Genomic DNA, 24,089 nt, shown 5'->3' on the forward strand with positions numbered 1-24,089 from the left:
GGGTGGTGCTTTGAATCATTGTTCTTCCTCTGTCAACCATGGTTACCCCCAAGGAAACATGTGCCGTCATCATTGCTTTGCACAAAAAGGGCTTCACAGGCAAGGATATTGCTGTCAGTAAGATTGCACCTTAAAGAATGGTACCAACACATCCTCCAAGAGCAACTTCTCCCAACCATCCAGGAACAGTTTGATGACGAACAATGCCTTTTCCAGCATGATGGAGCACCTTGCCGTAAGGCAAAAGTGATAACTAAGTGGCTCGGGGAACAAAACATTGATATTTTGGGTCCATGGCCAGGAAACTCCCCAGACCTTAATCCAATTGAGAACTTGTGGTCAATCCTCAAGAGGCGGGTGTACAAACAAAACCCCACAAATTCTGACAAACTCCAAGCATTGATTATGCAAGAATGGGCTGCCATCAGTCAGGATGTGGCCCAGAAGTTAATTGACAGCATGGCAGGGCGGATTGCAGAGGTCTTGAAAAAGAAGGGTCAACACTGCAAATATTGACTCTTTGCATCAACTTCATGTAATTGTCAATAAAAGCCTTTGACACTTATGAAATAATTGTAATTATACTTCAGTATTCCATAGTAACATCTGACAAAAATATCTAAAGACACTGAAGCAGCAAACTTTGTGGAAATTAATATTTGCGTCATTCTCAAAACTTTTGGCCACGACTGTACACTACCAGTCAAAAGTTTGGACACACCTACTCATTCAAGGGTTTTTCTTTATTGTTACTATTTTCTACATTGTAGAATAATAGTGAAGACATCAAAACTATGAAATAACACATATGGAATCATGTATTAACAAAAAAGTGTTAAACAAATCAAAATATATTTAATATTCTTCAAAGTAGCTAGCCTTTGCCTTGATGACAGCTTAGCACACTCTTGGCATTCTCTCAACCAGCTTCATGGGGTAGTCACCTGGAATGCTTTCCCAACAGTCTTGAAGGAGTTCCCACATATGCTGAGCACTTGTTGGCTGCTTTTCCTTTACTCTGCAGTCCGACTCATCCCAAACCATTTGAATTTGGTTGAGGTCTGGTGATTGTGGAGGCCAGGTCATCTGTTGCAGCACTCCATCACTCTCCTTCTTGGTAAAATATCCCTTACACAGCCTGGAGGTGTGTTGGGTCATTGTCCTGTTGAAAAACAAATGATAGTCCCACTAAGCGCAAACCAGATGAGATGGCATATCGCTGCAGAATGCTGTTGTAGCCATGCTGGTTAAGTGTGCCTTTGAATTCTAAATAAATCACAGACAGTGTCACCAGCAAAGCACCCCCACACCATAAAACCTCTTCCTCCATACTTTACGGTAGGAAATACCGATGCGGAGATCATCCGTTCACGTATACCGCGTCTCACAAAGACACGGCGGTTGGAACCAAAAATCTTAAATTTAGACTCCAGACCAAAGGAGAAATTTCCACTGGTCTAATGTCCATTGCTCGTGTTTCTTGGCCCAAGCAAGTCTCTTCTTCTTATTGGTGTCCTTTAGTAGTGGTTTCTTTGCAGCAATTTAACCATGAAGGCCTGATTCACGCAGTCTCCTCTGAACAGTTGATGTTGAGATGTGTCCGTTACTTGAACTCTGTGAAGCATTTATTTGGGCTGCAATCTTAGGTGCAGTTAACTCTAATGAACTTATCCTCTGCAGCAGAGGTAACTCTGGGTCTTCTTTTCCTGTGGCGGTCCTCATGAGAGCCAGTTTCATCACAGCGCTTGATGGTTTTTTCGACTGCACTTGAAGAAACTTGAAAAGTTTTAGAAATTTTCCACATTGACTGACCTTCATGTCTTAAAGTAATGATGGACTGTCGTTTCTCTTTGCTTATATGAGCTGTTCTTGCCATAATATGGTCTTGGTCTTTTATCAAATAGGGTTATCTTCTGTATACCCCCATACCTTGTCACAACAGAACTGATTGGCTCAAATGCATTAAGAAGGAAATAAATTCCACAAATTAACTTTTAAGAAGGCACACCTGTTAATTGAAATGCATTCCAGGTGACTACCTCATGAAGCTGGTTGAGAGAATGCCAAGAGTGTGCAAAGCTGTCATCAAGGCAAAGGGTAGCTCGGGAGCTATAGTGATAAATTCTACATGATACCATATGTGTTATTTCATAGTTTTGATGTCTTCACTATTATTCTACAATGAATAAGTAGGTGTTCTAAAAGTTTTGACCGGTAGTGTACATTTATACAAATAATGTAGATAATGAGAAATAATAATATTAATTACCTATTTATTTATTGTTCTTAAAATTCTGTTGCAGGACAATCCATATATGCAACATTTGTATTTCAAATGTTTTTTAGGATGAAATTGTGCAAAGAAAAGGAAAGTATTAAAATGTGAATAAGTCAAAATAGGAGAGAGAAAAATGGTGTCATGCGTTTACATGTGTTTTTTTGTTTGTTGTTGTTTGGTTAGTGTGATATGTTGAATGTGTTGTAAAGAAATTATTAATACAAAATCAGTAAATGATTAAGGAAATCGAGAGGGGGAGAGGGTTGTCTCTTCATCGACAACAAATAGTGTGCTGACTCGAGCGCAGTGGAAGTCTCGACTCATTGTTCACCGGTCTTGGAATACCTGATGGTAAAATGTCGACCCTTCATACCTCGCGAGGGAGTTTTCAGCTGTTATCGTGACTGTTGTCTACATTCTACCTCAGGACAAGAAATATAACAGGCTGGCATTTAACAAACTGTATGAGGCTATAAACAAGCAGAAAAACGTGAACCCGAAGGCTGCCTTTCTTGTGGCCGGAGATTTTAATTCCACGTCATTAAAACACGTGATGCCCAACTTTCATCAACACGTCTCCTTCGCCACTAGGGGCGATAAAGTCTGAGACCACTGTTACTTTACTCACAAACAAGCATACAAGGCCCTCCCTCGTCCGCCATTTGGCAAATCAGATCATGACTCCATGCTCATGCTTCCTGTCTACAAGCAGAAGCTCAAACAGGAAGTAAGTGTGACTCGCTCTGTTGAGAAATGGACATCAGAATCAGAGATTATGCTACAGACTGCTTTGCTAGTGTTGATTGGAATATGTTCTGAAGACACTGCCGATAAAATTGACGAGCTAACCACAGCCGTCACTAGCTTCATAAGGAAATGCATCAGCGACATTGTCCGCACAGTGAAGGTTCGCTGCCTCCCCAATCAAAAGCCCTGGATTAACACAGAGGTTGGCTCTAAACTAAAGGATTGGGCTACAGCACGCAGGGCTATCACAGACAACCCTGAGGCTGCATATGAAAACAGGAACAAGTACAAGAAGCCCCACTATGACCTCTGTAGAGTCATCAAATGAACAAAAGGACAATATAGGAATAAGGTGGAATCATATTACACAGGCTCCACCGCCAGCCGCATGTGGCAGGGGCTACAGTCTATTACGGATTACAAAGGAAGTCCCAGCTGTGATACGCCAAATGATCCCTCTCTTCTAGACAAACTCATGCATTTTATGCACGCTTTGACAATAACAACACAGTACTGTGCGTGAGGGCCCCCGCCGAACCAGAGGACTGTGTGATCTCGATCTCCGAGGACAACGTGAGTAAGGTCTTTAATCAGATCAACACTCGCAAGGCCGCAGGGCCGAACAATATTCCAGGGCGCGTTCTCAGAGCATGCGCAAATCAACTGGCAGGCATATTCACGGTAATTTCAACCTCTCCTTGTACCAGTCTGTAATCCCCACATGTCTCAAGCTGACCACCATCATTCCTGTTCCCAAGAACTCTAATGCTTCATGCCACAATGACTACAGCCCTGTAGCACTCACATCTGTAATCATGAAGTGCTTTGAGAGGCTGGTTATGGCACACGTTAACTCCACCATCCCAGCCACCCTAGACCCACTCCAATTTGCATACCGCCCCAACAGATCCATAGACGACGCAATCTCAATTGTACTCCACACTGCCCTCAACCACCTAGATAAGAGGAATAGCTATGTGAGAATGCTGTTCATTGACTACAGCTCAGCGTTCAACACCATTGTCCCACCCAAGTTCATCAACAAGCTTAGGACCCTGGGACTGAACACATCGCTATGCAACTGAACCTGGACATCCTGACAGGCCGACCCCAGGTGGTGAGGGTAGGCAACATCCCCTCCGTCATGCTGACACTCAACATGGGGCCCCACAGGGATGTGTGCTTAGTCCTCTCCTGTACTCCCTGTTCACCCATGACTACATGGCCATGCATGACTCCAACATCATCATCAAATTTTCTGACGACACAACGGTGGAAGGCCTGATCACCGGCAACGATGAGACAGCCTTAAGGGAGGACATGCACACTCACAGGACTCTACACACTCACGCACTGCCAGCTCTAAAAGTGTTACTCACTGCCAGCTCTAGAAGTGTTACTCACTGTCAGCTCTAAAAGTGTTAACATCGTAGAGTCTCCTACTTTGCCAATCCTGCTGACTATCCTCCCTCAGAGAACAAAGTCCAACACATGCGAAGGTGAAGACTCATCACTTCTTCTTCAACCCTAACAAACACAGCGTTGTCGAACGCCTCTTAATCAACTAATACGGCCACACCAACACAAAAGCTCTTGCCTAGAAACCATTTGCAACACATCCACTCAAGGTAGAGGGAAGGAAAGAAGCCAAGATTGAAAGTATCGATTCAATAATCAAAAACAACTTGAGCTTTTATAGTCCCCCCAGTAAGTGTGCATTGTGTTCCCGTAACAATAAGAGAGAACGATGGGGCGTCTGGATTGGACTAACTTAGCAAACAATGGCAGATGTGTCCATAAATTGTGAACACTGCAGGACATCTCTCCTTTCCTCCATAGTACCACTATATTTCTTCCTGGTCATCAACCTCTCTTTCACAAGTCACTGGCTTACTACTATAGTCTATAGGATCTCAGAGATTTCCAAGTTTAATAAAAAAGTCAGCACTTTTTGAATGTGAATCGGAGGTCAGTTTTATTTGCAAATCACAATTGTTCGTTTTTTGCAGATGTTCTTTACTAATATTGTACTTCTCAGTTTAATTTACACCCAGTCTTTTCAAATGGAAAATAGTCTGATCCAGGGAAAGTGGAGCTAACATTTTCCTGTAAAACACAGAGGACTTGTTTCTAAACCGAATCAGGTCTAATTAATTAGTATCAGTATCAAATTCAGCATGAGATTGAGATTAACACACTCAGGCCAATATTGTCTTCATAACAGGAAATCAGTGCTGGGACAGTGTCTGCCATCATTTCAAATGTCAAAGTTTACTGTAGTATGAAAGATACAGTTGAAGTCGGAAGTTTACATACACTTAGGTTGGAGTCATTAAAACTCGTTTTTCAACCACTCCGCAAATTTCTTGTTAGCAAACTATAGTTTTGGCAAGTCGGTTAGGACATCTACTTTGTGCTTGACACAAGTAATTTTTTCAACAATTGTTTACAGACAGATTATTTCACTTAGAATTCACTGTATCACAATTCCAGTGGGTCAGAAGTTTACCTACACTTAGTTGATTGTGCCTTTATACAGCTTGGAAAATTCCAGAAAATGATGTCATGGCTTTAAAAGCTTCTGATAGGCTAATTGACATAATTTGAATCAATTGGAGGTGTACCTGTGGATGTATTTCAAGGCCTACCTTCAAACTCAGTGCCTCTTTGCTTGACATCATGGGAAAATCAAAATAAATCAGCTCCTTGGTAGCAATTTCCAAAAGCCTGAAGGTACCACATTCATCTGTACAAACAATACTACGCAAATATAAACACCATGGGACCACGTAGCCGTCATACCGCTCAGGAAGGAGACACGTTCTGTCTCCTAGAGATGAACGTACTTTGGTGCGAAAAGTGCAAATCAATCCCAGAACAACAGCAAAGGACCTTGTGAAGATTCTGGAGAAAACAGGTACAAAAGTATCTATATCTACAGTAAAACGAGTCCTATATCGACATAACCTGAAAGGCCGCTCAGCAAGGAAGAAGCCACTGCTCCAAAACCGCCATAAAAAAGCCAGACTACGGTTTGCAACTGCACATGGGGACAAAGATCGTACTTTTTGGAGTAATGTCCTCTGGTCTGATGAATCTAAAATATTACTGTTTGGCCAAAATGACCATTGTTATGTTCGGAGGAAAATGCGGGAGCCTTGTATGCCGAAGAACACCATCCCAACCGTGAAGCACGGGAGTGGCAGCATCATGTTGTGGGGGTGCTTTGCTGCAGGAGGGTCTGGTGCACTTCACAAAATAGATGGCTTCATGAGGGAGGAAAATTATGTGGATATATTGAAGCAACATCTCAAGACATCAGTCAGGAAGTTAAAGCTTGGTCGCAAATGGGTCTTCCAAATGGACAATGACCCCAAGCATACTTCCAAAGTTATGGCTTAAGGACAACAAAGTCAAGGTATTGGAGTGGCAATCACAAAGCCCTGACCTCAATCCTATAGAAAATTTGTCGGCAGAACTGAAAAAGAGTGTGCGAGCAAGGAGGCCTACAAACCTGACTCAGTTACACCAGCTCTGTCAGGAGGAATGGGCCAAAATTCACCCAACTTATTGTGGGAAGCTTGTGGAAGGATACCCGAAATGTTTGACCCAAGTTAAACAATTTTAAAGGCAATCCTACCAAATACTAATTGAGTGTATGTAAACTTCTGACCCACTGGGAATGTGATGAAAGAAATAAAAGCTGAAATTAAATAATTCTCTCTACTATTATTCTGACATTACACATTCTTAAAATAAAGTGGTGATCCTAACTGAACTAAGACAGGGAATATTTACTAGGATTAAATGTCAGAAACTTAGTTTAAATGTATTTGGCTATGGTGTATGTAAACTTCCGACTTCAACTGTAGATCAGTGTGTTGGTGGATTGGTCACATATGTGGTCAGAGTAGGATGAAGTTGCACCTACACACTGACCTAGGGTCAGTCTTGCATTTCCCTCCTTAATGATTACGGTTAAGAATTGGAAAGGCTAAGCTGATCCTAAATCTGCCACTACAGGCAAATTCTACCTGAAGTACTAGGATCTGGGGTTAAAGGTTAGAGGCCAGGGGTTAGTGGTTAGGGGATAGAGTGACCTCCGGTGTGCACCTGTGAAGATGTCTTGTCCCAGTCCGGGGGAGCGGCCGTCTTTCCCATTGAACAGGTGCTGCTGCGAGGGGGTAGGGCAGTTCAGGTGCTGGTGCTGGGAGGGGGCGGAGCCCTGCAAGTGCTGCACCGACAGACACTCACTCAGGACGTCCTGCTCCAGGTGGGGGAACGGCCTCAGCTGTCAATCAAACAGAGAGACAGGGTTACTGTACAATACAAGTGGTCAAGAAGACAAAGTGAACAAAATGAAAATACAATTGAGCGGGAGCAGTGCCCTCATTGGATGTTGGAGTGGAAGAGATATGATTTGTTTTTCCTTTGAGTCATGCATGAATTTCAATGTTTGTTTGGACATCTTGCATACCAATGTAAAGCCAAGACGTGAAAAGTGAAAACCTGTCTCTCTGCCAATGGTATCTGGGCACGCGAACACACATTAAACTGCAGACTATCATGTGGGGTGGAATTGGGGCAGAATGCGTGGGAACAGAGGTCCTAAAGTGCAATCATTATTTTTACATGTCAAACATGTTTCTGAGCTGAATTCCTGCATTCCCACTGATTTTAGTCAGTTACCAATCTAAGTCCAAATTCTAATCCCACCCCTGGGTTTATGTAGCTAGCAGTGGTCTCAAGGTAATATACATCAAAATGATAGGTAGTCTGTCAAATAGATCAGTTTTACTCTGTTCTATACATCAGCACAGTGAGTTACACTGTCGTAAAATGTTATAGTGGACTGTAGTACAACCCAAGCCAGAGCATTGCATTCTAAAAACCATGTCGTTTCCTTTACTCTGCAGATGTACCTTTACATTTGAGGTGATGTCAGATGTTCCATTAGATCTGAGGTAATGTCAGATGTTGCATTAGATCTGAGGTGATGTCAGATGTTCCACTAGATCTGAGGTAATGTCAGATGTTCCATTAGATCTGAGGTAATGTCAGATGTTGCATTAGATCTGAGGTAATGTCACATGTTCCATTAGATCTGAGGTAATGTCAGATGTTGCATTAGATCTGAGGTAATGTCACATGTTCCATTAGATCTGAGGTAATATCAGATGTTCCACTAGATCTGAGGTAATATCAGATGTTCCACTAGATCTGAGGTAATGTCACATGTTGCATTAGATCTGAGGTAATGTCACATGTTCCATTAGATCTGAGGTAATATCAGATGTTCCACTAGATCTGAGGTAATGTCACATGTTCCACTAGATCTGAGGTAATATCAGATGTTCCACTAGATCTGAGGTAATGTCACATGTTCCATTAGATCTGAGGTAATATCAGATGTTCCACTAGATCTGAGGTAATGTTAGATGTTCCATTAGATCTGAGGTAACGTCAGGATGTTGCATTAGATCTGAGGTAATGTCACATGTTCCATTAGATCTGAGGTAACGTCAGGATGTTAACATCAAGGTTTGTCATACAGAATACCTGATTTTATGCTGAAGGACAAGGCCAATATGCTGTGTCTGGACAGTGACTGGAGTGAAGGGATAGGTGAGACTTTTGTCCCTCTAACCAGAATGATTAGTTGATTAGCCCACAGTGCTAACTACTTAAGGTTTGTGGGTTTGATCCCTAATTACACTACAGATTTCTACACATAAGCTACACTAAACTACACTGAATGTCAGTCTCTCACATTGTGTTAGGGCATATGCTAAATGACTGTAATGTAGTGTAACGTCAACCCTCTACCAGGACATTAACGCTGTAGCTCTGCCAGAAGGAGCTGACATCAGTAACATAAGGAAATATGGTATAAAAAATAGCCATTTGTGTAAACTGGCCAACAAGCACAACAATCTTTAATAAAGCAGTGCATCAGTTAATTACTAGTGACATCTCAACCACAGAGACTTAAAGGTAATAGCAGGCTTAGAGGCCAGCTTCACAACCACAGACAGCCCTCTTATTAGAACCAGGAGAAAGAGAGGATAAGGACAACCAATCCAACCATCTATCATTCTATTCATCCCTCTGTCCATCCATTATCTCGTTTACAGGTTGGACACACCCACGAAGCAAGCCAACAGGATGGATATGTGGTTGGAAGTGTGCGATACCTCACACAAAGATATCCTAACAGATTAGTATGCCAGGGCTGCCATGGAATTCATTCAGGATGGATTGAAAAGCCAGTCTGGATTTGATATTTGACTTGGCGCGAGGTATTTATTAGACATTATTTAGATATCCGAGTGCAGATGGATTGCTGTCTTTACATATCACTGATCAATTCGACAATCATTAGTTAAATTATCATTTGAACACGTCGTGATTGGATACCCTTCCTTACAAGCCCCTTGCAACAATTCATCAAGTCTAATTGTGCCTCTGCCTTTCAAAACATGACATAATTCATTTTTTTCTGCTCCGAGATGGAGCGAGAAGGTTTGTTTGACATTTGTCCACAGCATCTGGACACTATTCTGCTCTAGCTACAGCGTATTAACAATGGTATAAGCCTCACATGTGTTTCCGTTTTACAGCTAAGCAAAGGAACACATCATTCAGGCCCGGCCGACGACATTCAGGCCCTTTCAACAACAATGAGACCATTCTCTCTCTCTGCTGATAAATATGCCCCATATTTATCAGCAGAAGAATGTGATGTGGACCATGAACACGATGTGGTCAAACCTGATCTATTGTCCAGGAATTTCAAAGGTTTTCAAAGGCTAAACTAAATTAATCCAACTGTATGGAGCTGTGATGAAGAATAAGCACTGGACTGGAGATGATTACACCACGAGCCATGTATTTAGAAAGTTGTAGAATTTTCAGTTACATAGCATTATTTAAATATATCCCCATATAATGTTAATGGGGTGCTAACATGGCTGCCATAGCATGTTGCAGTGTCATGTAAATGCATCACAATGCAGAAACCTCAATGTCCCTACTCTCTAAATACACGGCTGGGATTAGACCTACTGGGGACATTTATACACAAAAATATAAACGCAACATGCAACAATTTAAAAGATTGTAGTTACAGATCATTTAAGGAAATCCATTAATTTAAATAAATTCATTAGGCCCTAATCTATGGATTTTACATGACTGGGAATACAGATATGCATCTGTTGGTCACAAATACCTTTAAAAAAAGGTAGGGCCGTGGATCAGAAAACCAGTCAGTATCTGGTGTGACCACCATTTGGTTCACGCAGCGTGACACATCTCCTTCACATAGAGTTGATCAGGCTGTTGATTATGGCCTGTGGAATGTTGTCCCACTCCTCTTCAATGGCTGTGCGAAGTTGCTTAATATTGGCAGGAACTGGACCACGCTGTCGTACACGTCGATCCAGAGCATCCCAAACCTGCTCAATGGGTGGTGACATGTCTGGTGAGTATACAGGCCATGGAAGCTTCCAGGAATTGTGTACAGATCCTTGCGACATGGGGCTGTGCATTATCATGCTGAAACATAAGGTGATGGCGGCGGATGAATGGCACGACAATGGGCCTCAGGATCTTGTCACGGTATCTCTGTGCATTCAAATTGCCTTCGATGTCCACTGGCAACTGGTGCTCTTCACGGATTAATCAAGGTATCAAGGATCACTCTGTCTGCCGTCTGCCAGGTACAGTTGACACCGTGATTCATCCTTGAAGAGCACACTTCTCCAGCGTGCCAGTGGACATTGAAGATGAGCAATTGCCCACTGAAGTCTGTTACGACGCCGAACTGCAGTCAGGTAAAGACCCTGGTGAGGACAAGGAGAATGCAGATGAGCTTCCCTTAGACGGTTTCTGACAGTTTGTGCAGAAATTCTTCGGCAAACCAACAGTTTCATCAGCTGTCCGGGTGGCTGGTCTCAGATCATAACCCCGGTGAAGAAGCTGGATGTGGAGGTCTTGGGCTGGTGTGGTTACATGTGGTCTGTGGTTGTGAGTCCGGTTAGACTTACTGCCAAATTCTCTAAAACAACGTTGGTGTCACGATGTGTGCAACTGGTTGAAGTCAGGTGCAGGAGAGCAGAGATGGGTGACAACAGGCGCACTTTATTCATGCCCAAGGAAAACAGCGATAATGCCCAAAGTACACAAACGGTACAATAAACAAAACATACGGGTCAAACACATACCCGGCCAAACTAGCCTGATGCGAACCACACGTAACAAACAAACAATTCCACACACAGACATGGGGGGAACAGAGGGTAATATACATTTAGTCAGATGAGGGAATGTGAACCAGGTGTGCGGAAAACCAAGACAAAACAAATGGAAAATGAAAGGTGGAGTGGCGATGGCTAGAAGACCGGTGACGTCGACCGCCAAACGCCGCCCGAACAAGGAGAGGGACCGACTTCGGCGGACGTGGTGACTGTTGGAGGCGGCTTCTGGTAGAGAAATTAATTTAAAATTATCTGGCAACAGCTCTAGTGGATATTCCTGCAGTCAGCATGCCAATTGCATCTGTGGCATTGTGTTGAGTGACAAAACTGCACATTTTAGAGTGGCCTTTGATAGTCCCCAGCACAAGGTGCACCTGTGTAATGATCATGCTGTTTAATCAGCTTCTTGATATGCTACACCTGGATTATGTTGGCAAAGGAGAAATGCTCACCAACAGGGATGTAAACCTTTTTGGGAAATAAGTTTTTGTGCGTATGGAACATTTCTGGGATCTTTTATTTCAGCTCATGAAACATGGGACCAACACTTTACATGCTGTGTTTATGGTTTTGTTCAGTATAATAATAATAATAATTTATTAAACTTCTATAGAGCTTTTCATGACAGAAAGAAATCTCAAAGAGCTTCAAAAGCAAAAAATAAACAAGCAATACATCATCATGAGTAGCCTAGCTATAGCTAGCTAGCGCAACCAATACATCATCATGAGAAGCCTAGCTATAGCTAGCTAGCGCCACCAATACAACATCATGAGTAGCCTAGCTATAGCTAGCTAACTCAACCAATAGTGGCCAAGTCTTTGAGTGCATGCGTCGTCCAAAGATGGAGAGGGAGAGTTCGTGGCTTGATCAGAGGAAGGTGGTCAGGGAGATGGTTGATTAAAATGCCTGGTGACGATCTTGTTGTGGGCTACTCTGGGAACCAGCCTGAGGCGTGTAGCTCACCACACACAGTTCAAAGTAGTAGCCAGTCGTCCTCACTACGGGTCTTCTGCCTCAGCACTGCATTCCTCTGGTGTATCTCCCATTCATCTCAAGCTTCAGGTGACTCCTCAAATGATGTTCTCAGAAGATCAGGAACCAGCAGCCAGGTGAAACAAAAAGCTGGTACTGTGTCCAGATGCATCATTTAAACAAAAACATTAGCCAGCTAGCTAGGCATGCCAAAAAGAGTTGACCTGCCAGTCAATCTATAAATCTGTGGGTTAAAACCAACAGATATGTCATAACAACTCATTGTTATCAAAAACAAAATAGCTGATTTAAAACAACCATTAAAACACTTAATAACGAAATGTACATATATACAGGAGCTCTCTGCTTAGGCTGCTACTAGGGTGCCATGGCAACTATACATTTGTGATACATGTGGCCTGACAAGATCAATAAGAGTCCTAACATGCTCAGTTCCTGTTCATAATATGTATAGTGTAAGACAGTGGAGGCTGGTAAAAGGAGGATGGCCCAAAGTAATGGCTGGAATGGTATACCAATTCATTCATTCCTTTCAAACCATTACAATGAGCCCTTCCTCCGATTTAAAGTGACTTGGGTCTCCACTGGTATGATATATGGGTATCTTTTTAGATTTTTGCTCACTCTCTCTGAGTGTCTTTTTATTTCATTTTATTTACTATTTTATTTTTAGGAAGTAGATCAGCTTTAATTTTGCAGATAGACTGTGGGTTCTATCAATGTAATTGTTTGTATCATTTTCAATCCTCCATATATATATATATTTTTGTATATATATTTTTGTTTTTGTTTGTATATATATATATATATTTACTTATTTTTTGTATATATATATATATATATAACACTACCCCCATCCGGTAATTGGAGAAACCTAATGGACCACAATACTTAAGCTTCTACTTCCAGCTAACACATAGTATACCTTTTACAGACACGGTACACGGACATGGTGATTGTACATTAGTCATCTCTTTATTATTATTATTATTTATTTTTTATCCCACCCTTCAGCTACCTTCAACCCCTCCCGTCTATCAAAACAAAACTTCAGCTACCTTCAACCCCTCCCGTCTATCAAAACAAGAATCTAATGATTCTGTCTCTTCACAGCAAAATCTGCAGAGCTGTGGTGGTTGTATCCCCCATATATACATAACATTCAGTTTTTTTGCAATAATCTTCTATAGTAATTTAAATTTAAAAACTCAAAGTTTTGAATTCAGCGTTGTTTTGTGTATCAGTTTTGTATCAGTTTTCCCTGTGCCATGGAATCGGCACATCAAAAATCTCTTCCCGGCTTTTTTGCAACCTGTATGTCACAGCTGTAAATATGTTGGTCCTTAAATGGAAGTCCTACCTTTCTATGCACATGTTGCTCTTTGGCGGAGTGGATCTTGACGTGTTTGCGTAGAGAGCTGGGGTCGGTGTAGCGTTTGGTGCAGCCAGGGATCTGACATGCGTACGGTTTCTATAGAACATGACAAATATATGATGAGTACATGATAAGTATATGATGAGTACATGATAAGTATATGATGAGTACATGATAAGTATATGATGAGTACATGATAAGTATATGATGAGTACATGATAAGTATATGATGAGTACATGATAAGTATATGATGAGTACATGATGAGTACATGATAAGTATATGATGAGTACATGATAAGTATATGATGAGTACATGATAAGTATATGATGAGTACATGATGAGTATATGATGAGTACATGATGAGTACATGATAAGTATATGATGAGTACATGATAAGTATATGATGAGTACATGATAAGTATATGATGAGTACATGATAAGTATATGATGAGTACATGATAAGTATATGATGAGTACATGATAAGTATATGATGAGTACATGATAAGTATTTGATGAGTACATAATAAGTATATGATGAGTACATGACAAGTATATGATGAGTACATGACAAGTATATGATGAGTACATGATAAGTATATGATGAGTACATGATAAGTATATGATGAGTACATAATAAGTATATGATGAGTACATGATAAGTATATGATGAGTACATGATAAGTATATGATGAGTACATGATAAGTATATGATTCAAAGCAACTATATTCTATAATAACAGCGCCATGAAACCCACAACCACCAGTCAAAGAAACCTAACATTGCTATATTGATTCATATAAAACCACAAGAACATGTATGCATTAGGCATTTGATTATTTTGCAAAATAATAGGAAGAAAATCAAGAACAATAATGCAGACACACAACAGGAATGAAATCTGATGAAATAAGAAAGCAAAAATAGACTCCTACCTTTCAGCTGAGAATACACAGAGTAACTGAAGAAATTGAATGCAAGAGAAGGAATAAGAAAGAGAGAGAAGAGAAAATTCGAAGGAGTTCAGTTTTTCTTAAATTTTTGAAGTAGCCAAATATAAAGCAGCATTTCAGTGCTCCATAGAAGACTGTTGGCATAAAGATGACATTCTTTATAGGGTTTATAAAGGTCTAGTAAAGTTAAAGTGCAAACTGCACCAAAAGATGTGAAGGGCACTAAACGTGATCACCAAAGCAACATCCCTACAGCAGTGGTCATTACATGTCCTCATCTTCACACAATATTAGCAATTAGAAAACACTGCATGTAGCCACTTGATAGAGATTTTGCCCTTGTTTTCTCTCTCTTTGTACAGTGGAATATAAGGCAGCCTTTAAAGTGAAAGGCGATACACCTCTTTATTAGCTCTCTGTTCCTACGTCGCTTTTTTTCGGTAAATAACACGTTATTCCAAGCCGCTCTCAGCACCACTAATCTCCGTCCTGTTTGTTATTCCAATGCAACGCTGCCCTGACACAGACCCACAAGTGGAGAAAAGAGCGAGCGAGAGAGAAAAAAACAAGAACACTTCTGTCTAGTATAAATATCATTACAGTTTAACATTATTTTTTCCCTAAAGTGCGTTTGGCAGGGTGGCAAGCGGCGAAATTAGACTCTCTGCAGGACGCTAATGCGCGGCCATCAGCGTCTGGAATGGCTGTGTAATTGGCAGTGTGTATACGGTAGTAAGGCTGGGTGGCTCAAGGCTGGCTGAGGCCTGTGGACTCTGATACAGTAAATCGTTGGAGGAGTGACAGACAGGAGAAGTGAGTAGTGGCTGACTCAGGCGTTCCTTTCCTTTATACACAGTCATTGCTTTCCCCTCTGTAGCAGAGACACAAGTCTGAGGCAGAACACTCTACGCTAAACTAACGGCTGGTTATTTGACTTACTGTGACTCGCGTCAGACTAATGCCGCGTTCAAAACCACTGGGAACTCGGGAAAAAAACGAGTTCAAATCATAACGTCAGTGATCTTAAAGTCGGAAAGTCAGAGCTCTAGAAAGAGGCCTGATTTTTCGACTTGAAATTCTGAGTTGGATGACCGTTCAAAACAAATAGTTTTTCCCCCCGAGTTGTTCTGAACGCGGCATAATGGAAGGGATATTTAAATGGTGTGTAGCATGTCGTGCCACCAGAGGGAGGGAGTGTAACTCACTGACTGACGTTTCAATAATTTGTATTTTTATTTCACCTTTATTTAACCAGGTGGGCTAGTTGAGAACAAATTCTAATTTACAACTGCGACCCGGCCAAGATAAAGCAAAGCAGTGAGACACAAACAACAACACAGAGTTACACAACAAACATACAGTCAATAATATAATAGAAAAAGTATATTTACAGTGTGTGCAAATGAGGTAGGATAAGGGAGTTAAGGCAATAAATACGCCATAGTGGCGAAATAATTACAATATAACAATTAAACACTGGAGTGAAAGATGTGCAGAAGATGAATGTGCAAGTAGAACTGTGATACTGTCAAGAGATGGAAACGGGCATTTAAGCTTGGTAATAGGCACTAACGCTTTAATGTGTACAATTCCATTCTGCTTCCAATGATGTGAGTAGCAGCATCAAATATCCTAACCAAAAAAGTTTGATACTACTCTACGGATGCCTCAACATACACTCTAACCAGGGTTGGACATGTGGTGCTTGGCACTTCTATAACAAACCAGATCACCTCTTGCCCTTTGTGCTGTTGTTTATGCCCAATAATGTTTGTAGCATGTTTTGTGCTGCTACCATGTTGTGCTGCTGCTATGTTGTGTTGCTACCATGGTGTTGTCACGTTGTGTTGCTATTACGCTGTGTTTTCATGTGTCGCTGCCATGCTATGTTGTTGTCTTAGGTCTCTCTTTATGTAGTGTTGTGGTGTCTCTTGTCATGATGTGTGTTTTGTCCCATATTTTTTACTTTATTTTATATTTTTAATCCCAGCCCCTGTCCTCGCAGCAGGCCTTTTGCCTTTTGGTAGACCATCATTGTAAATAAGAATTTGTTCTTAACTGACTTGCCTAGTTAAATAAAGTTTTTTATTTTTTTTAAAGAGTTCAAACATCAACATCACCCCATTCCACTTATTTTAGGGCACCTGTAAGTGTTCATGACTGGATATAACCATGACTCTAACCCTTTCTAATAGACATGATCTATGATCTACAGCAGAGAGGCCGTGGGAGGTGGGAGTAGAGGAGAGTAGAACCAGTGGAGACTGTCTCCATGTGTGCTGACCGTGTCTAGGTGAGTGCGCTGGTGCTTGGCCCGGTCGCTGGAGTTGCTGAAAGCTTTCTGGCAGCCGGGGTGCTGGCACAGGTAGGGCTTCTCCCCCGTGTGGCTCCGTAGATGTATCTTCAGGTTCTCCAGGCGGGAAAAGGCCTTGTTGCAGCCCTCAAACTGTTAGGAGAGGATAGATGGATAGACACACACACACACACACACACACACACACACACACACACACACACACACACACACACACACACACACACACACACACACACACACACACAAGCAGGAAAACACAGAGAGAAAGAGACAGAGTGAGAGGAAGAGAGGGAGAGAGGGTGGACAGAGGATGAGAGACAGGGGAAGAAAAGTAGATCAATATGAGATGAAGGCGGTACAGTACAGTAGTACAGTACACAGTAGTACAGTACAGTAAACAATGGTACAGTACAGTAAACAATAGAACAGTACAGTAAACAATGGTACAGTACAGTAAACAGTGGTACAGTACAGTAAACAGTAGAACAGTAAACTGTGGTACAGTACAGTAAACAGTAGTACAGTAAACTGTGGTACAGTACAGTAAACAATGGTACAGTACAGTAAACAGTAGTACATTACAGTTGGGGCGGCAGGTAGCCTAGTGGTTAGAGCGTTGGGCCAGTTGCTAGATCGAATCCCCGAGCTGCCAAGGTAAAAAATCTGTCATTCTGCCCATGAACAAGGCAGTTAACCCACTAGGCCGTCATTGAAAATAAGAATTTGTTCTTAACTAAAGTTAAATAAAGGTTAAATAAATAATAAAATATTTTAAAAAATAGTACAGTAAACAGTGGTACAGTAAAGTAAACAGTGGTACAGTACAGTAAACAGTAGTACAGTGCAGTAAACAGTGGTACAGTGCAGTAAACAGTGGTACAGTACAGTTAACAGTGGTACAGTAAACAGTGGTACAGTACAGTAAACAGTAGTACAGTGCAGTACAGTTAACAGTGGTACAGTAAACAGTGGTACAGTACAGTAAACAATAGTACAGTGCAGTACAGTACAGTAAACAGTGGTACAGCACAGTAAACAGTGTTACAGTCGTGGCCAAAAGTTTTGAGAATGACACAAATATTAATTTCCACAAAATTTGCTGCTTCAGTGTCTTTAGATATTTTTGTCACAATACTGGAGTATAATTACAAGCATTTCATAACTGTCAAAGGCTTTTATTGACAATTACATGAAGTTGATAAAAATAGTCAATATTTGCAGTGTTGACCCTTCTTTTTCAAGACCTCTGCAATCCGCCCTGCCATGCTGTCAATTAACTTCCTGACTGATGGCAGCCCATTCTTGCATAATCAATGCTTGGAGTTTGTCAGAATTTGTGGGGTTTTGTTTGTCCACCCGCCTCTTGAGGATTGACCACAAGTTCTCAATGGGATTAAGGTCTGGGGAGTTTCCTGGCGATGGACCCAAAATATCGATGTTTTGTTCCCCGAGCCACTTAGTTATCACTTTTGCCTTATGGCAAGGTGCTCCATCATGCTGGAAAATGCATTGTTCGTCACCAAACTGTTCCTGGATGGTTGGGAGAAGTTGCTCTCGGAGGATGTGTTGGTACCATTCTTTATTCATGGCTGTGTTCTTAGGAAAAATTGTGAGTGAGTCCACTCCCTTGGCTGAGAAGCAACCCCACACATGAATGGTCTCAGGATGCTTTACTGTTGGCATGACACAGGACTAAAGGTAGCGCTCACCTTGTCTTCTCCGGACAAGCTTTTTTCCGGATGCCCCAAACAATCGGAAAGGGTATTCATCAGAGAAAATGACTTTACCCCAGTCCTCAGCAGTCCAATCCCTGTACCTTTTGCAGAATATCAGGCTGTCCTTGATGTTTTTCCTGGAGAGAAGTGGCTTCTTTGCCGCCCTTCTTGACACCAGGCCATCCTCCAAAAGTCTTCACCTCACTGTGTGTGCAGATGCACTCACACCTGCCTGCTGCCATTCCTGAGCAAGCTCTGTACTGGTGGTGCCCCGATCCCGCAGCTGAATCAACTTTAGGAGACGGCCCTAGCGCTTGCTGGACTTTCTTGGGCGCCCTGAAGCCTTCTTCACAACAATTGAACCGCTCTCCTTGAAGTTCTTGATGATCTGATAAATGGTTGATTTAGGTGCAATCTTACTGGCAGCAATATCCTTGCCTGTGAAGCCCTTTTTGTGCAAAGCAATGATGACAACACGTGTTTCCTTGGGGATAACCATTGTTGACAGAGGAAGAACAATGATTCCAAGCACCACCCTCCTTTTGAAGCTTCCAGTCTGTTATTCGAACTCAATCAGCATGACAGAATGATCTCCAGCCTTGTCCTCTTCAACACTCACACCTGTGTTAACGAGAGAATCACTGACATGATGACAGCTGGTCCTTTTGTGGCAGGGCTGAAATGCAGTGGAAATGTTTTTTGGGGATTCAGTTCATTTGCATGGCAAAGAGGGACTTTGCAATTAATTGAAATTCATCTGATCACTCTTCATAACAGTCTGGAGTATATGCGAATTGCCATCATACAAACTGAGGCAGCAGACTTTAAGAACTTATATTTGTGTCATTCTCAAAACTTTTGGCCACGACTGTACAGTACAGTAAACAGTAGTACAGTGCAGTACATTAGAGTAAACAGTAGTATAGTACAGTAAACAATGGTACAGTACAGTAAACAGTGGTACAGTACAGTAAACATTAGTACAGCGCAATACAGTACAGTAAACAGTGGTACAGCACATTAAACAGTAGTACAGTGCAGTACAGCACAGTAAACAGTGGTATCGTAAACACTACTAAAGTACAGTAGACATATCCCGCTCGGTTAATCCGCCTTAACTATTCACAGTGACACGCGGCAATGGTCAGCCTGACATCAATATCAGTCATGGCTGCCATGGATGGCCCACAACAATGTGAGGCTTTGGAGCAACTGAGGAGCATTGCATCAGGGCCCTTTCCTGTACAATCACTTACCTGTTACCTTATCTGAGGGCTCTGCCGGCCCCTAGCCCTAACTTGTTACCCTATCTGAGGGCTCTGCCCGGACCCTAACCCTAACCTATTACTCAATCTGAGGGCTCTACTGGCCCCGCCTACCTCTGCCGGCCCCACCTACCCGATCAGGGGCGAGAGAAGTGCACACACACACACACACACACACACACACACACACACACACACACACACACACACACACACACACACACACACACGTTGTGTGTGCGTGTATGTGTGTGCACGTGCACTGGGGAAGGTTGGGGAGTGTTGGGTTACACCCAAGGAGAGAGACACCATTCTTCTAATGGGACTTCAGTCCTGATCTGGTCTCAACGTTCTTACATGGGCTCTTCTATTCACTCACAGCTAGGACAGACAGGGCCCTACAGTATCTTCACAGCTAGAAAAGACAGGGCCCTCTATTCACAGCTAGAAAAGACAGGGCCCTCTATTCACAGCTCGGACAGACAAGATCCTTTATTCACTCACAGCTAGGACAGACAGGACTCTATGTTCATAGCTAGGACAGACAGGACGCTCTTTTCACAGCTAGGACAGACAGGGCCCTCTATTCACAGCTAGGACAGACAGGGCCCTCTATTCACAGCTAGGACAGACAGGTCCCTCTATTCACAGCTAACACAGACAGGTCCCTCTATTCACAGCTAACACAGACAGGTCCCTCTATTCACAGCTAAGACAGACAGGGCCCTCTATTAACAGCTAGGACAGACAGGGCCCTCTATTAACAGCTAGGACAGACAGGTCCGTCTATTCACCCACAGCTAGGGCTGTTGCGGTAACCCTATTACCGCCACACCGGAGGTCACAAGTCATGAAGGCAGTCAAATTCTACGTGACTGTTTAGTCACGGTAATTAGGCTTTTCCAAGCTCTGATGCTGCTGATGGTCATTAGTAGCCTCCCAAACTTGGTAACTGCCTGGTACTCAGCACTCTATTGTCATTCTAATCACTATGACATCAATGCAAATGTAATCAAAAATCTAATCAAACACTTCATTAGGGCCCATGAGCTCATGTTGTGTAACATTTCTATAGGCTATGCAATTGCCCAAGAAAACAGAGTGATGGCCTCTACTGAAAAGAGGAGGAGACCATGAGCTTTCTATAGATTAGGCCTACTATATTTATTTCTCAACTTTTCTAATATTAAGCACATTGTTTATCTTTACAACAGGAGTTTAGCATACTTGCCTGGCATGAAAATTAACCACGGGAAAAGCATCTTCCATCCACTATTTAAGTGCATAGATGAAATGTATTTTTTCCCGCTGCCCCTGTTTCGAGACCGTTGCATGATAATGGTCCATTCTAAATCAAAACAAATTTCACACATATATTATTTAGTATATGTAAAGACAAGATTAAATCAAGAATAGTCTGATGGGGACAATATTAGCCTATAATTTGTGAATGATATATTATCACTTGTGAATGATGCCCAGCATAAGAAACCGACAATTTTTTGCGACTTTTCGAATCATAGTCACACACCTCATGTAGCCTAACCCATAGGCCTATATGTTTTCGAATCAAATCAAATTTTATTGGTCACATACACATATTTAGCAGATGTTATTGCAGGTGTAGTGAAAGGCTTGTGTTCCTAGCTCAAACAGTGCAGTAATATCTAACAATTCATAACAATACACACAAATCTAAAGTAAAAGAATAGAGTTAAATATTAGGATGAGCAATATCGGATTGGCATTGACTTAAATACAGTAGAATTGAGTACAGTAAATAAATATGAGATGAGTAAAGCAGTATGTAAACACTACTAAATTGACTAGTGTTCCGTTATTAAAGTGACCAGTGATTCCATGTCTATGTAGAGGACCAGTCAAAAGTTTGGGCACATCTACTCATTCAAGGGTCTTTATTTATTTTACTATTTTCTACATCGTAAAATAATAGTGAAGACATCAAAACTATGAAATAACACATATGGAATCATGTTGTAGCCAAAAAAGTGTTGAACAAATCAAAATATATTTTATACTTGAGATTCTTCAAAGTAGCCACCTTTGCCTTGATGACAGCTTTGCACACTCTTGACATTCTCTCAACCAGCTTCACCTGGAATGCTTTTCCAACAGTCTTGAAGGAGTTCCCACATATGCTGAGCACTTGTTGGCTGCTTTTCCTTCACTCTGCAGTCCGACTCATCCCAAATCATCTGAATTTGGTTGAGGTCTGCTGATTGTGGAGGCCAGGTCATCTGATGCAGCACTCCATCACTCTCCTTCTTGGTCAAATAGCCCTTACACAGTTCCCACTGTGAAGCATTGAGGAGGAGGTGTGATGTTGGGGGGGTGCTTTGCTGGTGACACTGTCAGTGATTTATTTAGAATTCAAGGCACACTTAACCAACATGGCTACTGCAGAAATTCGCCATCCCATCTGGTTTGCGCTTAGTAGGACTATCATTTGTTTTTCAACAGGACAATGACCCAACATACCTCCCCCTCCATGCTTCACAGTGGGAACCACACACGCGGAGATGATCCGTTCACCTACTCTGCGTCTCACAAAGACACGGCGGTTGGAACCAAAATTCTCAAATTTGGATTCATCAGACCAATGGACAGATTTCCACCGGTTTAATGTCCATTGCTCGTGTTTCTTGGCCCAAGCACATCTCTTAATCTTATTGGTGTACTTTAGTAGTGGTTTCTTTGCAGCAATTCGACCATGAAGGCCTGATTCATGCAGTCTCCTCTGAACAGTTGATGTTGAGATGTGTCTGTTACTTGAACTCTGTGAAGCATTTATTTGGGCTTCAATCTGAGGTGCAGTTAATTCGAATGAACTTATCCTCTGCAGCAGAGGTAACTCTCGGTCTTCCTTTCCTATGGTGGTCCTCATGAGAACCAGTTTCATCATAGGGCTTGATGTTTTTTGCGACTGTGTAACAGTATAACTTTAGACCGTCCCCTCGCCCCGACACGGGCGCGAACCAGGGACCCTCTGCACACATCAACAACAGTCACCCACGAAGCGTCGTTACCCATCGCTCCACAAAAGCATCGGCCCTTGCAGAGCAAGGGGAACCACTACTTCTAGGTTTCAGAGCAAGTGACGTAACTGATTGAAACGCTATTAGCGCGTACCCGCTAACTAGCTAGCCATTTCACATCCGTTACAACTGCACTTGAAGAAACTTTCAAAGGTCTTAACATTTTCCGGATTGACTAACCTTCATGTCTTAAAGAAATGATGGACTGTCGTTTGTCTTTGCTTATTTGAGCTTTTCTTGACATAATATGGACTTGTTATTTTACCAAATAGGGCTATCTTCTATGTACCACCCCTACCTTGTCACAACACCTGATTGGCTCAAACGCATTGAAAGGGAAAGAAATTCCACAAATGAACTTTTAACAAAGAACACCTGTTAATTGAAACCCATTCCAGGTGACCACCTCATGAAGCTGGTTGAGAGAATGCCAAGCTTGTGCAAAGCTGTCATCAAGGCAAAGGGTGGCTACTTTAAAGAATCTCAAATATAAAATATATTTTGATTTGTTTCACACTTTGTTGGTTACTACATGATTCCATATGTGTTATTTCATAGTTTTGATGTCTTCATTATTTTTCTACAATGTAGAAAATAGTAAAAATAAAGAAAAACCCTGGAATGAGTGGGTGTGTACAAACTTTTGACTAGCAATGTGTATAGGGCAGCAGCCTCTAAGGTGCAGGGTTGAGTAACCAGGTGGTAGCCGGCTAGTGATGGCTACTTAACAGTCTGATGGCCTTAAGATGGAAGCTGTTTGTCAGTCTCTTCTCCCAGCTTTGATGCACGAGTCATGACCTCACCTTCTGGATGATAGCGGGGTAAACAGGCCGTGGCTCGGGTGGTTGATATCCTTGATGATCTTTTTGGACTTCCTGTGACATCGGGTGCTGTAGGTGTCCTGGAGGGCAGGCAGTGTGCCCCCTGTGATGCGTTGGGAAGACCGACAAGATTGTGCATCTGTAAAAGTTTGGAAGGGTCTTAGGGGCCAAGACAAATTTCTTCAGCTTCCTGATGTTGAAGAGACGCTCTTGCGCCTTTTTCACAACACTGTCTGTGTGGGTGGACCATTTCAGATCGTCGGTAATGTGTACACTGAGGAACTTTAAGTTTTTCACCTTCTCCACT

At 42.0% G+C, this 24,089-nt stretch overlaps 1 protein-coding gene across 1 annotated transcript in view; it reads right to left on the bottom strand.

The window, feature by feature from the left end:
* The window catches only part of LOC139539512 (zinc finger protein GLIS1), a 141,939-nt gene that overhangs the window by 26,109 nt on the left and 91,741 nt on the right, over positions 1–24,089 (bottom strand). The window contains exons 5-7 of the mRNA XM_071342547.1: positions 16,893–17,054; positions 13,640–13,750; positions 7,139–7,316 (exon numbers count right to left, since the gene is read on the bottom strand). Of these exons, the coding sequence (XP_071198648.1) occupies positions 7,139–7,316; positions 13,640–13,750; positions 16,893–17,054 (451 nt within the window). The remainder of the gene's footprint in view (positions 1–7,138; positions 7,317–13,639; positions 13,751–16,892; positions 17,055–24,089) is intronic.

Source organism: Salvelinus alpinus, chromosome 15 (genome assembly GCF_045679555.1).
Source record: "Salvelinus alpinus chromosome 15, SLU_Salpinus.1, whole genome shotgun sequence".
Taxonomy (NCBI): Eukaryota; Metazoa; Chordata; class Actinopteri; order Salmoniformes; family Salmonidae; genus Salvelinus; species Salvelinus alpinus.